General features: G+C 40.6%; 1 protein-coding gene across 1 annotated transcript; it reads right to left on the reverse strand.

Annotated features, from left to right (window-relative positions):
• Nucleotides 1-1,607: 1,607 nt before the first annotated feature.
• LOC129031929 (intraflagellar transport protein 70B) lies at nucleotides 1,608-7,035 on the reverse strand. Its single transcript, XM_054478799.2, has one exon. The coding sequence runs from the start codon at nucleotides 4,220-4,222 to the stop codon at nucleotides 2,225-2,227; it is 1,998 nt and encodes a 665-aa protein (XP_054334774.1). The 5' UTR covers nucleotides 4,223-7,035; the 3' UTR covers nucleotides 1,608-2,224.
• Between the last annotated feature and the right edge of the window lie 11,623 nt (nucleotides 7,036-18,658).

The following is an 18,658-nucleotide window of genomic DNA, read 5'->3' on the forward strand; positions in this document are numbered from 1 at the left end:
GGGAGTTAGGAATGCCCTGTCTTCCCAGGCCTCAGCACCAGACTTCTTGACTCTGTGTGGTTCATAAGACTTTGTTGTTGCCAGCAGCAATCTGAATCTGGGTGGGTGCCTCTCTGAGAGCCAGGGTAAGGAAGGGGACAAATGGCATGGTTCACCTTTATTTCTTAGTGGTGTGAGCAGTCAGGATTTCCTCATACATTACTAAGCAGGAAATCCCAAATGCCCAGCAGCAAGGGGTTAAAAACCATTCTGAAAAGCTTTTTATGTTCTGAAAAGTCAAATTACACATACATGAAAACCACAAACACATAGCACCTGGGTAAATAAATTGTGGCCAAATAAAGACCAGGCTATTTGCAAAAGGGAATCTGGAAAACATTTGTTTTTGGGTGGTTAACATTAGTTACACTTTATGCTTTTCTTTCCCCCTAAAGAAAATAGTGTGGTTTAGAAGAAACAGGAAAAAAAAAAAAGAATTTTAATATGGCCATTGAAAACAAGATTTCAGTTCATTTACTTTCCAAATCTTAAGGGGCTACCAAGATTGACAGGGGCACAAAGCTACTGCAGCAACACTTTTAGTACAGAAGTTGTTAAACAACATTTCCCAGACATTGAATGTGCTATGGGATGCAGTGAAGAGGTCACTAAACATTGCTTGTCCTCCACATGTGAGACTAAAGCATCAGTGGTAAATGATAGCAGCTCAGATAATTAAGATTTAAAATGCCATAAATTCAAAACCATTGAATTTCACAATAAGCCAAATTTCCTGGTATAATACAATTTGAGCACTCAGGAGGTCATGCTACAGAGGAATTATGCTAAGCATGTTTCTTATCAGTACTTATGTGACTAAGTGTTTCCTTTTCCTTGAAGGAAAAAATCATCTCATTATGGCAGAGGTTCCCTATCATTCAGAAGAAAGCTACTAGGTTGAACTATGAGAAACTGCTAGTCTTGTACATCAAAAACTGTCAAAATCAACAACTTCATATGATTCAATCTAATACACTTGATTTTTCTAAGCCAGGTCAAGTTAGGATTGACAGTTACTTTCTGTGGGAAGAGAGGAGTGAGGAGTAGGAAATCAAATAGTAAGGCTGTTGTAAGGTTCAGAAAATAAAATGCCTGATCAGAATGCATGTGGCTCCCAGTGGGAACTCCAAATTAACTCTTGGGAGTTGCGGACATGAAATGAACATTACAACTTAGAATTGACCTTTTTGGCCAGACCTGGTGGCTGAGATTTTTCCTTATCCAAGAGGCTACAACATGGAAACACTGTACACCCAGCATATCCTAAATTGCAAACACAAAGGGAGGAATTAAGAACTGAGAACTGGACCCAGTGATTTGCGCCAATAGTCCCAGCTACTTGGGAAGCTGAAGTGGGAGTATGCTTAAGCCTAGGAGCTGGATACTAAACTAGCCTGGGCAACAAATGTAACAAAACCTGTGTCTCTTAAACAAACCCCTGAGTTCTCAGGATAGCTCTGTTATTTCTCACAGAGATAGATATTTAAAAAGTTATCATGGAAAATAGTAACAGTGTATCTTGTTCATATATTTAAATTATTAAAGGGAACAAAAGAAAACCAGGGAAATTTGTTCTTTGATAATCGTTCATTGTCTCTACATTATAGCACCATAATTTTAAGGCAACAAAATTTTTTACTGACTTTTGCACGTTAAAAAAACCCACTTATAAACTAAGGAATTTTGGTTAGGTAAAGCATTATATCCATATTAATAAACACTGCCAAAATATCCTAAAGTCTATATAAAAAGTATGCATTACAAATTAATGAGTGTAAATTGTGAGACTAGAACACACAATCCCTGAAATGATTATTTAAAGACTACTCTTAACTATTACTGAGATAGTCCTTGGTCCCTGAATGATGTAATCCTTGTGCAAAGGCCCCTCAAGATACATCAAAGCACAAAAGATAACAGAGGAAAGGAAACAAATGTATTACAACTTCTGATATAAACATTCCTCATAAGTTTGGAATTTTTCATAACTCCTGGGGTAAACGTTCTTAGAATATTTCACTTTCTGGGAAATTTAACAGCAAAAGTTTTAGCTACCTTTTTTTTTTTTATAATGCATAAGTGTACAAAGTTCAACATGTAACAAATATAAAGATGCCAAAGAGTAAATAAAGCAATGCAAATTTACGTAACAAAGCCATTTGATAAATGCCATTATCAGCTATTACTATATATTCCATCCTATAATCTCATAAATCAAAGCTTTTATCTGCCTAGACTCATATGTGACTGTATTCTTTCCAATATGCATTCTTTCTTCTTCCAGGGGTTGTTCAATAACAGCAGGTATGTTTCTGCCATGAAGTTCACAGTGTTCTAGAAACTGGACACATTCTTGAATAACACTATCACGAAGCATGATTGTGTGTTTTGACATGTTTTCTAACAAGGACAGGAAGCATCTTTTGGCATAATACCAGGTGTCTGTTCCCAGCTTTTTGTTGTAAGGTTCCAAGCTTTTGATAACTCGAGAAATACCAAAGTCATAATTTCCTTTGGCACAATAAAGAGTTCCTATCACCAAATTCACAATGCAGAGATGGTACATTTTCTTATCTGGGTCATCATAAGAGAGCTGCTCTTCCTCCTCTTCAATCTTCCTCATCAACTCCTCTGCTTCTTCATTTTGACTTGTCATAATATAGGAAACACAGAGATTAGCCAGTACAATAGCACTGACATTCAGGATGTTATCATAATGCTTCTTGACTATGGGTTCATAGAAACCAATGGCTTCTTTGTATTTGTTTTCCTGCATGAACAGAACATGAGCCACATTCAACTTCCACACATCATGGTCGTTACAGAATTCCACAGATTTGCGAAAGATCTTTTCCACCATTGGATAATTTTCAAGATTCCAGTAGATTTTTGCCTGAGCCATCAACACAGGAATATATTTCTCCATGGTTTCATCATATTCATTCACTGCCTTTTTGATAGCTTCATCATCTCTATTGTGTCTTGCTTCCTGTACTTGTATGGTGAGTTTCCGGAGGATCTCAGTCAGCATCCCTGCTAGCCCATCAAGCTTAATGAAAGCCTCTTCAGGAGCTGTCTGGCAAGTGATCAGGGCATCCAAGAAGTCATAGAGATAGGGTGTGAGGAACTTATAAATCAAATGGGCATTTTCTGCCAGGACATCTGCTGCCAGGTCAAAATACTCATATTTACAGTAGAGCAGCAACAGGTTGCCAAAAGTCTCTGGAGGAAAGGGATTCTGTTGGAGCAAAAACTGTAGCTTTTCAAACCCTTCTGTAGGCCTGGCATCCATGTTCATTAGTGCCTGGTTGTGTAGGGTCACAGGGTCCAACTCTTCCTCTGCCCTGGGTGGCATGTCGGTGAGGGCTTCTTGAGCTGCCTCATAGTTTCTCAGTTGGTATTCTATGGCTGCCTTAAGGTTGAAGGCTTCCACCAGAGCAGTCTGATGGAGGACTAAGGTGTTGCCAACACTGCGAACATCAATGCCCTCAGTGGTCATGCCCACACCTAGCTCAGGGTGCTGGCGGATGCCACGCTCAATAATCTCAGCGATATGCTTCAGCGCTGAGGCATACTGTCGGCTGCTGTAATAGGCCAAAGCCAGGTTGTAAGAAAGGTCAGGCTGGTAGCCCGAGGCCTGCTGGGCAGCAAAAAACTTGGAGCATGCAGCTTCATACTGTCCCTCCTTGTAGAGCAAACAACCCAGGTTGACCTGGCCATCGGTCTCATTCTCGCCTCCACTTTCCTCTCCCCCTTCCCCACTCAGCAGCTGCTCTACCAGGCTCCTGGACCCTGGCAGATCGCCCTCGCTGTACTTGATAGCAGCTTGAAGGTGGAGGACCCGGCTATGGTAGGCGGGGTTATCCAGGAGAAGGAAGGCGACCCGGGTGGCCTCCGGATAAAGGCAGGCCTTGTACAGGGCCTGGGCCTGGTACAGGCGGTACTGCTCCAGTTCCGGGTGCAGCTGGCCCAGCTGCTCATAGCAGTCGGCCGCCAGCGCGAACTCCTGCAGGCGGTAGTAGCAGTAGCCTAGCAGCGACAGGCCGGCGCGGCTCCTAGGGCTCCGCTGAAGCTCTCGGCCCAGCAGCTGCACCGCCTCGGCGTAGCGCGCATTGCGGATGAGGCAGTACACGACCGCTGTGAACTCCCCGTCGGGGATCTGCGCGCCGCTCAGGCCCGCCATAACCACCACGGCTGTTATGCGTGCGGTTACTACGGCAACAGAGCAACCGGAAGCGGAAGACTGCCGGTTTCCTTGTCGCAAGAAATCTGTTAGGAATAAAAAGGGACCATTCTCGTCAGTCTCTCAATTTCGGCTTGATCTTCAAATACTCTGGACTGCGGAGTGGCGGCATTCAGGAGGGGAAAGACTACTCCTCCGGGCCGTTCAGAGACTGAATCTACTCGTCCCGGCATGCACCGTTCCTGTGGTTCCGCGGCGCGGGACGTAGCCGCTCTGCATGCTGGGAGGCGTAGTCCCGGCTGTACTTACCGGACCCGTGGCCCGTGGGGATGCAGGGTAACCCTCCTTCCCTGCCTCCTAAAGATGAGGGGCGCTCACTGTGTCTGTTATGGCACCGTGGTCTCTGGCGCGGCGGAGGAAGGTTTCCGGCCCCATGTTCCTGGCGTTTTTGAGCCTTGTACACGGTGCGGTCGATAATATTGCTGGCTTTTGGTTTAGTTTTAGTAAAAGAACCGGGATGGCAAAAGGCGAGTTATCTCTTGGAATTCCCCCGGAATTAGAGCACGTTCTTTTTGCACTACCCCGAGGGCACAGTTTGTAAGAACAGAATAGAGCGGCGAGCAGGAATCCTTAATTTGGTGGTTTGCAGAGGTTAATGAGGAAAAAGGACTGTGAATCTTGATTGGTACTGGGAGAGTTTCGGTTTTAGGTCCAAGTATCTCCCGCTCTTTTTTCCCATAACAACAAATATTACTGAGTATATATTGGTGTTTACCCTTGGCCATCCCCATTGCGCTGGAGTTCCAACTTTCACTACTAAGTAGAAACGTTGGAGAAATGCATGACTTCAGTCTTTTCCAAGAGGGGAAAATCCAAGACATTAAAATGTGCTCCTTTCCCTATGCATTTTTACTCTTCTCGCTTGACTACTAAATTAGTCAGCCAGTGACGTGTGGGTGTGTTAGAGACAGACATGCTCAGTTTGTACTTATTAGCCTTCTAGGGATTTTGGTTATTGAACTGATAAATATGGATTTTCTTCTGTTAAAATAAAAAAAGATTGCCTACACTTTAATTTTTTTTCCAGATTCTTAGTTTGAAGATTTCTGTACAGGTTTGCTAGGCTGTACAAGATATCATTCTGGGTTTTCTTTCATTCTTTGTTATATATTTGGAATAGATGCTGTAGATTCCATGTTATTATCCTGGGGCTATTTTTGTATAATTTTTTTTCAATTTATTAGTGGCCATGATGGGGCTGTGAAAAACTAGGGGCTTAATTATTCCACAAAATTATATCTAATCACCAATTTAAAAAATACCCCTAGATTAAACTGACCTGGAGACCATAGACTTTAAGGGAGAATAAATACAATTTTTCAATCAAGAATTAGGGACATAGACAAGATAGCAAAATATGAATTTGGCTTATCCCAGTGAGGTACTTGTAAATAGTGTAGTTTTCAAGGTAACAATAATAGTTGTAATTCATTAACATCTATCATATGGTGGCCTGGGACAGAGCATTGTCTTTTGTAGTCTTCCATGATGTCCATTGGCCTCACTACCACCCATGATAAACAGTCCAAGTCAGAGCGTGTCTTTGCTATATAATTAAATACTTCAATGCAGGTACCTTACTGCCTCTTCAACAGTATTGCTGTTCATAAATCTTTTCTACATATAAATTTTGGAGCCAACACCAACCATATTGCATCACATTCTATTAGACCACCTATATATATTATTTCTAATCATAATAACCACCCTGTATTCTGCATATTACTGATGAAGAACATGTGAATCAGAAAGATTAGGTAACTTGCCTGAGATGACACAGCTAGATAAGAAGCAGCTGAATCATGAAATTCCAAAGCTAAGTTCAGTAGGTAATAGTCACTGATGAATTAACTCTATCTATCACGTATGGGCCCAGTTATAGGGGAATATTAGTGTCTTGCTTTTTTTATGTTGTTATTTTCCTGTTAAGGCAACCAGCCACCTTGGTTTGGCCAGTGGAAATTTGAACTTCTTGCCCTAAGTCGTAACTGTGAGCAAGTATTAGAAAGTGATTAGTTGGGAGTGGTCACCTGTTATACCTAAAAAGGAACTTCAGTAGTCATCTGAATGCTATACCATAAAGCAACTGACTTCACGTACTCATATATTCTTCTCTCTTGCTGAGAAGTTTGCCACAGTTCTGTCCTTCTAGATGAGAACAGACAAGAAACCTTGTACTGCATGAATACCAAGAAAGGGACAAAGTGCACTCATTTTAGAGAGGTTGAGTGTAGTTCTGGACCATGCAAGAACACCAGGGAAAGCAGTTGAGGAAGGCTTCTGTAACCCTATTTCAAAGCTCCTTTCTACCCAGTCTCAGCTACAGCCTTATCCAGTTTTCAACCCAGAACTGTTTGTAGATTGAAAGATGCTGGCTAGCGCTGCTCAATATTCAAGGAGTAGGGGGTGTTCTGCTTACTGCCTGCCCGATTGACACTTGTCCCTTGGAAACAATATCCAAAAGGCTTAATATTTAAAAATTCTGGCTCATGCCTGTAATCCCAGAGCTTTGGGAGGCCAAAGTGGGAGGATTGCTTGAGGCCAGGGTTTCAAGACCAGCCTGAGTAACATAGGAAGACCCCATCTCTACCAAAAAAAAAAAAAAAAAAAAGGCCAAGCGTGGTGGTACGTACCTATAGTCCCTGCTACTCGGGGTGCTGAAGCAGGAGAATTGCTTGAGCCCAAAAGTTTGAGGTTGTGGTGAGCTGTGATCCTACCACTGCACTCCAGCCTGTATAACAGAATGAGACTCTGACTCTAAAGAAAATAAAATAAAATTCTTATATATTGAGCTGTTACCTTGGGTAATAATAAATTAAGGTAAGAAGACAGAACATGGAAATGAGAAATTGTCTTTCCTGTCTTTCAGCTTTATCTCTATTTTGCAGAGTTGTATTTGCATCATGAAAGCATTCACCTTCAAATGGCTTCTTGAAAATGTATGAAAAGTAAAAGGACTATTTTCTCCTCCAAATTTCTGGGATCCCTACTGGAATCAGTTGGGGTTCTCCTCTTTGTGTTGCTACCTGTCAGCATGGCAGCTGGAGTGGGCAGGAGGGAGGCCATTCTGTGTCTCTTCCTCCTTATTTCACGTGATGCTGCTCCTTAGGCCTGGCTTGAAAAAAGCAGGACATTCGGCTTGAACAGATGGAGGGCAGGGTCATTTTCAAAATGAAATGAATGCACAGATCACACTGTGAAATTGGCATGACCATCACTGCTGCTGTGATAGACCGATCTTTATTTGGTCTCAGATAGGCATATGGGGAATAGATCAGCTTTTTGGGTGGTAGAGGAGGGAAAGGAGGCCCTTTAATTAATGATAGAAACTCTGGAAAGCAATAAACAGAGTGGAATATCATAAAGTATCTTTTTTGTTTACAACAAAATCTTGAAAAGCTAGAACATATATCAAAAAGTAGGTCTATAATACCACTCCCAGCAGTAAGAAAGCATTTGGTGTTTACAATAAAATGATTTAGTGCCTTATTGAAAGGAATTTAGCTTTTAGGAAATGGTTTAGGACTCACAGTGGATTTTGCTGAATAAGCAGAGGCATGTTCACCATGTGGAAGAATTCCATTTAGGTAAAATGTATAGGAGCAAAAAGCATGATGTTCGGTTCCTAACACTTTTGTGTTTCTGCCTGCCAAAACATGAGATGATCAAATTGCATGTATATTCTATTTGGCAGTCTCTTTTAAAACTACTTGGAAGTGATTGTTTCATGAAAATAACTACTTCTTGTTGGTAAACATTGTTTATTTATGAGTATTTCAACCACAGCTGTGGTCAGACATCTTCCTTAATAAAGGAAGACTTTCTGCAAAACCACTTTCTACTTGTTATTTCTGTCTCCCATTCATTCCAAGGCATTTTCTTTAGGCTGTCCAGTTATGGGATTAACTTTTTTCTCTGGTAGTTCCAGCTCTATTAATATTTTAAATAGTAATGTATTTTCTTCTTAAATATGCCTTGCTTTTGATCAAACAGTTTTTATTTCTGGGTTTATGGTATTGCTATGGTTTGGATGTGGTTCGTTCCCACCAAATCTCACAATTTGATTACCAGCATGGTGGTGTTGGGAGATGTTTAGGTCATGGGGCTGGATCCCTCATGAATGGCTTGGTGCCATTCCCATAGTAGTGAGAGTTATTGCGCTCGTGAGACTGGATTAGTTCTCGTGGAAATGGGTTAGTTCCCATGAGAGTGGGTTGTTATAAGGCAAGTTGCCCTTGGGTTTTGCCCCTTTGCACATGTCCACTTCCTCTTTGACCTTCCACCATGTTATGATGCAGCACAAACAACCCCGCAAGAAGCTGAGCAGATGCTGGCACCATGCTTCTTGTACTTCCCAGCCTGCAGAACAATCAACTAAATAAACCTCTTTTCTTTATAAATTACCCAGCCTTGGGTATTTATTCAATTACAGTAACACAAAATGGACCAACACAGAAGATTGGTACTGAGGAGTGGGATTTGCTCTGTGGATACCTGAAAATGTGAAATCTGCTTTGGAATTGTGTAATGGGCAATGGTTGAAAGAATTTGGAGGAGGAGCAGGCTAGAAAGAGACTGTATTGCAGTGAACAGAGCATTAAGGGCAGTTCTGGTGAGGGCTTAGAAAAAGACAAAAAGATGAGGGAAAGTTTGGAACTTTTTTGAGATTGTTTAAGTGATGTGACCAAAATGCTGATAGAAATATGGATAGTAAAAGCCGTGCTGATGAGGTCTCAGATGGAAATGAAGAATACCTTATTGAAAATTGAAGTAAAGCCCATCCTTGTTACACAGTTGCAAAGAAATTGGCTGCAGTGTGTCTACTTCCTAGGGATTTATGGAAGGTAGCACTTAAGAGTGATGTACTAGTGTATCTGGTGCAAGAAATTTCTAAGCAGCAAAGCACTCAAGAAGTGATGTGGTTACTTTTAATAGCTTATGCTCAGTTATGGCACAGCAAAGTAATAATCTAAATGCAAAATTTATAATTAAAAGGGAAGCAGAATGTAAACACTTGAAAAATGTGCAGCCCAACCATGTGAAATGAAAGAGTGTTTTCAGGAGAATAATTCAAGGGTACAGTCAAGAGACTACTTGCTAAAAAGATTAGTATGCATATAAGGGAGTCAAGTGCTGTCCATCAGGATATTGGGGAAAAGGCCCAGAGGCCTAAGAGGGCAGAATGGTTTTGAGGGACAAGCCTGGGTGTTTTCTGTGAAATTGCTGCCCATAGCCACTTCACGCTGCTGCTCTTGCATCCTGGTGACTTAAGCAGCTCCAGGTGTTACTTGTGCTGCCACTCCAGAGATCCCAAGCTGTAAGCTTTGGCATCATCCACATCCAAATGGTGCTAATTTTGTAGGCATGCAGGATACAAGAGTTGTGGAGGCATGGCAGCTCCCACTTAGATTTCAGAAGATGTATCAGAAAGCCTGGGAGCCCAGGGAGACTTGTCAAAGGGGCAGAGCCACTGCAGAGAGCCTCTACTAAAGCAATGCTGAGCAGAAATGTATGATCAAAGCAGCCATAAAGAGTCCCTACAAGGGAAGTAGGAATTGAGGGAGTAGGGCTATCTTTGGGACCCCAAGATTGTAGAGCCATTGACAATGTGCAATGCCTGCCTGGAAAAGCTATGGGCATTAGACTTCAACTGTGAGAACAGCCATGTGTGCTACACCCAGTGAAGCAAGTGGGGCAGGGCTGCCCAAGACTTTGGGAACCCACCCCTCACATCAGTATGCCCAGGAGATGGCACATGATGTGAAAGATTATGCAGGAGCCTTAAGATTTAATGTCTGCCCTGCTGGGTTTCAGACTTGCATGGGGTCTGTCATTCCTTTCTTTTGGCCTATATCTCCCTTTTCAAGTGGGGATGTTTACCAAATGTCTGTCCCACCATCGCATCTTGAAAATAAATGACTTATTTTTAATTTTACAGGCTTACAGCTGGAAGGAGCTTTCTATGAGTCTTAGATGAGACTTTGGACTTTTGTTGCTGGAACAAGTTAAGACTTTTGGGACTATTGGAATGGAATGATTGTATTTTGTATATGAGAAGCACATGATTTTTTTGAGGCTAGAGGCAGAATGCTATGTTTGCATATGGTTCATCCCCATCAAACCTCATGTTGAAATGTTATTTTCAGTGCCACAGTATAGGGAAATGGAGCCTAGGGGAGCTGTTTGGGTCAAGGGAATGGATCCATTATGAATGACTTGGTGCTGTTCTCGCAGTAGTGAGCTCTTGCTCTCATGAGACTGGATTAGTTCTTGTGGAAATGGATTCGTTCCCATGAGAGTGGGTTGTTATAAAGCAAGATGCCCTTGGGTTTTGCCCCTTTGCACATGTCTGCTTCCCCTTTGACCTTCTGCCATGTTATGATGCAGCACAAAAGCCTCACCAGAAGCCAAGCTGATGCTGGCACCATGCTTCTTGTACTTCCCAGCCTGCAGAACCATGAGCTAAATAAACCTTTCTTTATAAATTATCCAGTCTGATGTATTATGCTATAGCAACACAAAATGGACTAAGACGGGTGTTATTATCCAAATAAATTTATTAGGCAGAACACAATCACATGATTTATACAAAGGAATTAGCAGAGAAGACACAGTTTTCGGTACTACCATTGAAAAATTTGTTCCTCAGAGTTAGAGTGTGCTGTGGGATACACTAATGGGGATGTTATGCAGATTATTTTAGCATGTTTTACTGCTTTCACTTTTAAGAGGTAAGCGACATTGAAGTATCATGTCTTTCCTCTAGACTGGAACCTTTCATGGTCAGAGATATCCTGTTAATGCCTGTTTTTATTTCTGCAATAAAGCCATGAAAGTAATACATTGGATGGGAAGGATCTTTGAGGCCAATGGTCAAAATATAAGATTTCCAAAAGAAAAATGTCATCAGCCTGTAGGAACACATGTTCTGGCTTGCAAAGCCTTCAGACTGTTTTTTCCATGGCATCAGACAACCTTTGATGGCCAGCCATCCAGTTGTCTGAAATGACACAAATTTTCATTTGACTGTTGCCTAAGATTTTATAGGCCTGGTCAGATTTATCTTTAAGTCCTGAGAAGTGGCAATATGCAAAATTGTCCTATTGCATTATGCTTTAAATTTTCTTGCTAAGATTAATGCAGTATATACAATTAGCTTTCCTTAGACCACACCAGCCTTATGAATAATTAAGAACTGGATGACAATTGCCATGGTATTTGAGCAGCAACCTAACTACCACACTTGTTTTTTGAGCCTTTTTCTGTGGAGAGTTATGGAACACATTTCCTGGGTGTGTTAGACCATTCTTGCTCTCATGGCTAGAGTGGGAGCAAGGGAGAGAGGGAAGAAATGCCACATACTTTTAAACAACCAGATCTTGCAGGAACTCAGAGTGGGAACTCACTCATCACCAAGAGGATGGCACTAAGCCATTCATGAGGGATCCACCGCATGATCCAAACGCCTCTCACCAAGCTCACCTCCAACACTGGGGATTGTATTTTCACATGAGATTTGAAGGGGACAAACATTCAAACCATATCACTGGGTCTGTGCTTGTGGACTAAGAGACCAACCTAGAAAACAAGCCTGGCCTTTAAGCCTCCTGCTGTCTTACTCCCCACATTCAATGACTCAAGTTCTAACAATTCTGCCTGTGAACTAACTGAGCTCTGTATACTTCTCTCCAGTCTCTACCACCACTGCTCTGGTTTCTGCCACCACCATCTCTCTCTTGGATACGGCAGTAAGCCTTCTTGCAGAATAAATGGTTTCCCCTCATCTCTTCCTGGAATGCTTCCAAAGATTACGAGGTACTTTATCTCCCTTCTTTGTTCAGGATTTTACTTTGGGGACTTCATTAAGCCTTTAAATGCACTTTACCATTTCTCCCAGGAAATCATGGGATCCTTGTACAAAATAGACCTCCCAGTGGTTTGTCTTTCTATGCTAGTGTTTCTGTCTCAGGTATGGAGTGCTGTTGCTCTCACCCCAATGACTCTTGCAGCCTGATTGTATAGGAATGTCTTAGGACTGAGACTTCAAATGATTTTGGAAGAAATGGTTTCTATAAATGGTATTAGAAGTTGAGGGTGATATAGAGAACTTAAATTGATTTAGTGACTTTCTTTTTTCTTTTTTTTTTTTTAGATGGAGTCTCACTGTATCGCCCAGGCTGGAGCACAGTGGTGCAATCTCAACTCACTGCAACCTCCACCTCCTGGGTTCGAGCAATTCTCGTGCCTCAGCCTCCCTAGTAGCTGGGATTACAGGCATGTGCCACCACGCCCGACTAATTTTTGTATGTTTAGTAGAGATGGGGTTTCACCATATTGACCAGGTTGGTCTCAAACTCCTGACCTCAAGTGATCTGCCCGCCTTGGCCTCCCAGAATGCTGGGATTATAGATGTGAGCCACCATGCCCGGCTGTGACTTTCTTCTAGTGAAGAATTTAATAATGTTATTTTGCTTTATAAGCACATCAAGTACTTTTCTTACCTCTGGATCTCTATGCCATTGGAGGACTTTTTAGAGATGGTGATACAGTTTGGCTGTGTCCCCACCCAAATCTCATCTCGAATTCTAACCCTGATAATCCCCACACATCATGGGAGGGACCTGGTGGGAGGTAATTGAATCATGGGGGTAATTTCCCCCATCCTGTTCTCAAGATAGTGAGTTCTCACTAGCTCTGATGGTTTTATAAGTGTCCGCATTTCCTCTGCTGCATTCATTCTCCCTCCTCTGCCCTATGGAGAAGTGTCTTCCACCATGCTTATAAGAATCCTGGGCCGGGTGCGGTGGCTCAACCTGTAATCCTAGCACTTTGGGAGGCCAAGGCGGGCGGATCACAAGGTCAGGAGTTCGAGACCATCCTGGCCAACATGGTGAAACCCCGTCTCTACTAAAAATAAAAAAAAATTAGCCAGGCGTGGTGGGCGCCTGTAGTCCCAGCTACTCGGGAGGCTGAGGCAGGAGAATGGCATGAACCCAGGAGGCGGAGCTTGCAGTGAGCCGAGATGGCGCCACTGGCTTTTGAGACAAAGCCAGACAACGTCTCAAAAAAAAAAAGAATCCTGAGGCCTCCCCAGCCATGCAGCGCTTTGAGTCAATTAAACCTCTTTCCTTTATAAATTACCCAGTCTCAGGTATTTCTTCATGGCAGCATGGGAACAAACTAATACAGTTTTGTCTTTCTCTGGCCTCAGCAAATGAAACCATGAAGACCTTTCATTCCATCTGTAAAGAACCTATAAAAACAAAAAAACAAAGAAATAAACAAAAAATTGATCAAGACATGAAAATGTCCTCAGGTAGCAGAGTGTGTTTAAAGATACCATTTCAATATAAAATCATCTGAAGTGAGATCCCTGTTCTGCCATCAACAACAGTGTAGCCATGAAAAAGTTCTTAACCTCATTGAAACACAGTTTTCTTATTGGTAAAACAGGAACAAAAAATGTCTGTGTAAATTTATTACAAGAGTTCAAGATGATACAAAGCATCTGGCCTAGAGCAGATATGTAATACATTTGAACTATTAGTGTTACATAAATGGAGCTATTGTGGTTCCTTGGGATTCTTAGTAGACTATTTTAGGCTTAAACGACTATGGGCCAAAATTATTAAGTTAAACATCTGCCATCTAGGAGTAGATGTTCTCCTTCCACTTGATGTTACATTCCTAAGAATGTCTGATAAGACCAGGCGCGGTGGCTCTTGCCTGTAATCCCAGCACTTTGGGAGGCCGAGGCAGGTGGATCACGAGGTCAAGAGATCTAGACCATCTTGGCCAAACAACACGGTGAAACCCCGTCTCTACTAAAAATACAAAAATTAGCTGGGTGTAGTGGCACATGCCTGTAGTCCCAGCTACTCGGGAGGCTGAGGCAGGAGAATTGCTTGAACCCAGGAGGCAGAGATTGCAGTGAGCCGAGATCGTGCCACTGCACTCCAGCTGGGGTGACAGAACGAGACTCCGTCTCAGAAAAAAAAAAAAAAATGTCCGATAAACTCTAGAATGTGGAAGGGCAAATATCTGGCAGAAAGTAGTGTGTTTATTAAACCTGCTTCTCTCTAAGAAATGAAAGTTTCAAGTTAAACAGTTTATTTTGTTCATTAAACAAATTAGTAAGTAATTACTCCACTCAAGGCATCATGAAGGATCCAGAAATTTCAAGAAGTTTACAGCCCAGAGGAGATACTACAGCTACATTAAAAAAAAAATTGCAATCCAGGCAATGTGGACAGTGCCTTAAAAGTGATACAACATGACACAGAGGTTCAGAGTTATAGTAAAAACAAACCCTGGTTTGGCTAGAGCAGCAGTTTGCAACCGTATCAGATACCTTGCCCCTCCTTGTAAAACAAATATTTTCTAAGGCCCTCTTTACTATTTTGAAATGAAATTCATATGTAATATATAATATTTACACATATAATTTCTTCTTTTTCTTTTTTAAATCTCAGGTGCATAAACTGATTAATCATAATCTTTAGTCATTGACACACTTTCATTATTGATCCATGCATAGCTCTCTCCTAGTCTTCTCTTTGTTTAGTTTTAATAATGTAATAATCAGCAGTGAAGCCATCACCCAGCATGAAAGACAAGACCTTTACTATGACCTACATTTGACTCTGGAGATACCTCCGAAACCATCCTCCATCTCTTTTATCCTAGGTAACCATCACCCTAAATCTATTGTTTTCATTGTCTTGCTTCCCTTTTTATATCATTTCATTGTATCTATATGACTTTCTTGGACATATTTTTATTTTAGTTGTTTTAGCTTTATGAAAAGAGTTCACATGGCATATACCCTTTTAATGTTATTCATCCATATTATCGCATATGTCATTGTGGAGATTCACTGGTTTCAACAACCATATTACATACCATTGTGTGAATTTGGCATGGTTTACTTGCCCACTCCCCTGTTGATGGGCATTTTGATTGTTTCTGAGTTTTTGCTGTTTTGAAAAGTGCAACTGTGGACATTTTTATATGTGCCTCTTTGTGTACACATCCAAGAGTTTTTCTTGTATATATACCCAGAAGTGGAATTGTGTCAGTAGACTATTTGAATGTTTAATGTTATCACATAAAGCCAAACTGTTTTCCATAATTGTTGCCCTAATTTACCTTCCCACCCAGTGTATAAAATATTCTGTAAATATACATCCTCTTTAACACCTGCTATTGTCATAATTTATGTTTATTGGCCATACAGACTTTCTCTTTTGTAAAGATCTTGTTGTCTTTTGCTCACTTTTCTGTTGGATTGTTAGTGCTTTTCTTATTGATTTGTAAGAGTTCTTTATATAGTCATTATACTAGTTCTTTATCAGTTATGTGAATTGCAAACATCTGGTTTGTAACTTTTCACTTATATTTAGGGTAAAGTAATTTTATTAATCTTTTATAGTAAATAATTTTTATGTATTGTTTTAAAAACCTTTTATTTATATCTAAATTATATTCTTTTTTTACAGTTTTGTTTCTGCATTTAAATTTTTAACCCATCTGGACTTGAGTTTTCTATATGATGTGAGGTTGAGATTCATTTTAATTTTTTTTCCAAATAACCTTTTTTTTCTCAGCTCCATTGATTGAACAGTCTTTTAGTCTACCTCAATTTAACATACCACCTCTGTCAAATACAAAGTTCCCTATAAGCATAGGTCTGTTTCTAGGCTGTCTCTTCTATTCCACTGATAAATTTTATCAAGTTCTGGACCAATGCCACATTGTCTTAATCTCCATAGGCCCATCATAAATCCTAATATCTGGTGGGGTGGATACCATCTTTGTACTTTCCTTTTTCAGAGGTAAATTGTTGTGCCAATTCTTGGTTCTTACTTTTCCTTACATGGCTAATTTTAAAAATCAACATAATGCCCCTACTATAATATGAATAATAAAAGGAAAATGATTTACAGTAAAATAGTATGTAGTTTAATGTATATAATGCTAGGTCATGACAGCAACAGAAAAACCTCTCCGCAAATATTCAAAATGCCCCCTAAGAGTAGTGCAGCTCCCATTGAGAACTGTCAGCATAGAGAACCAAGGGACACTATAGAGAAGATAGCATTATCACTTGAGCCTTAAATGCTGGATGGAATTTGTAGGAAGTTCATCCTGATGAAGTTGTAAAAAAATTTTATTTTTTTTTGGTAGACAGAGTTTCACTCTTGTTGCCTAGCTTGGAGTGCAGTGGCGCGATCTCAGGTCACTGCAATCTCTGCCTCCTGGGTTCAAGTGATTCTCCTACCTCAGCCTCCTGAGTAGCTGGGATTACAGGTGCCCGCCACCACACTTGGCTAATTTTTTATATTTTTAGTAGCGGTGGGATTTCACCATGTTGGGCTGGCTGGTCTCGAACTCCTGACCTCAGGTGATCCGCCTGCCTCGGCCTCCCAAAGTGCTGAGATTACAGGCCTGAGCCACTGTGCCCATCCCTTTTTTTTAGTTTTTTGTTTGTGGGGAGCTGGTGCAGACCAAGGCGTGTTAATACCTATATCACAACCCCTTAGACTAGTGTAGTCCAACACACAGCTCACCCACCTGCTTTCTTTTGGGCAAATCATCTAGAGACTAAATTAAGTTCTGAGAACATAAACCAATAAACCAAAGCTATAAATCCAGCTTTAATAAAAATGAAACAGGTTTTCTACATTCACTTTAAGCTGTAACTTTATTAAGTACCTTTACATTGTATTTTATTAAGCATGTTTGTAATAACTTTTTTTTTTCAATTGACAAGTATTTCCTATTGTTTCATTTTGCCTCTGTGAACAGCTTAGATCTTTTAAAAAATAAAATTTGGACATTTTAAAAGCATGGTTGTGATTGCTTGAAAAAGCCAGGTAGTAGGAAAGTGGGGAAAGGGCCCCAACTTCATTATATGATGACTAGGCTGGCCTAGTGGAGAATTTTATTCTTTCTTAGGTGGTAGTCCCCAAGCTGCCCTTCACTCTGTTGACTCCATGGGTAGGGGCTGGGAGGAAGGGAGCTATTCATTTGTCCATCTAGTAATCAGTTTCTCTATAAATCTAAATGTCTAACTACAATTTCCTTTAGATAGAATAGCAAGATAGAATAGCTAGTTTTTTAGACAATCAGTAAGACAAGAGTGTTAGGACCTTCTTGAAGGTCTCATAGCTATTTCTGATGTTGGAGGAGGATGTTCACATTACATGTTTCATAGTGTAAAAAACTACATCACTGATGTAAGTTTGTAAAAGGCTTTGAGCCTGATTCTAAATACAGTACCTCTGAAAATTTGCAATATTATTTAAACCAGATATTTTCTGTACCCAAGTCATGCTCTCCTATGATATTTAAATTAAGATTTTTTATTGCTAACATATTCCAGCATTCCTCCACCATAGGGTTGCCAGATTTTGCAAATAAAACTACAGGACATCAGTATAAGTAGAATAAGTATATTTTGTATACTTATTTGTATACATCAGTATAAGTAGAATAAGTATATAAGTATATTAAAAAATCATTTGTTGTTTATCTGAAGTCCAAATTTAATTGGGCATGCTGGATTTTATCTGGAAACCCTACCCCACCCCAATATTTCATACTCAGATTTCTCACTTCTACTGAATTCTTGATTTCTCATGAATCTCACTTTTCATGGCATATCCCCTCTTTAGTCATTATAACTATACAAATATGAAAGTCACCCCTTTTCCTTACTTTCTCCCCAACACCATTGCCACCAGATGTTATAATACTAAGGAAGGGAGTGTATTTAAGCATAGTCACATTAAAGAAAAGCCATAAAAACCCATATCTCTTATCCCAGATACAATGTGTAGCTACATGTAAACAAAACTTCAGTGTATTTAGGTGTCTATATATGTAACACATTTTGATGTATTAAACTAATTAATAATTATATGCATTGGTTAATAATGATCTTCATTACTTGTTTTGTTTTTGTTTTTTTTTTGAGACGGAGTCTCGCCCTGTTGCCAGGCTGGAGTGCAGTGGCATGGTCTCAGCTCACTGCAACCTCTGACTCCCCGGTTCAAGCGATTCTCCTGCCTCAGCCTCCTGAGTAACTGGGATTACAGGCCTGCGCCACCACACACAACTAATTTTTGTATTTTTAGTAGAGATGGGGTTTCACCATTTTGGCCAGGATGGTCTTGATCTCCTGACCTCATGTTCCACCCACCTTGGCCTCCCAAAGTACTGGAATTACAGGTGTGAGCCACCACGCCCGGCCCATTACTTTTAAACCTATACCTTGGCATTTTCTTTAAATGGATTTGATGATTTTATTGAATACATTTAACTCAACTTCTTTTAATATAAGACTGGTATCCATGGCAGAATAAGCAACTTTAT

Source organism: Pongo pygmaeus, chromosome 11 (assembly GCF_028885625.2).
Source record: "Pongo pygmaeus isolate AG05252 chromosome 11, NHGRI_mPonPyg2-v2.0_pri, whole genome shotgun sequence".
NCBI lineage: Eukaryota > Metazoa > Chordata > Mammalia > Primates > Hominidae > Pongo > Pongo pygmaeus.

Coding starts and splice junctions, on each gene's coding strand:
- LOC129031929 (XM_054478799.2), bottom strand. CDS start 4,222: ATGGCGGGCCTGAGCGGCGCGCAGATCCCCGACGGGGAGTTCACAGCG.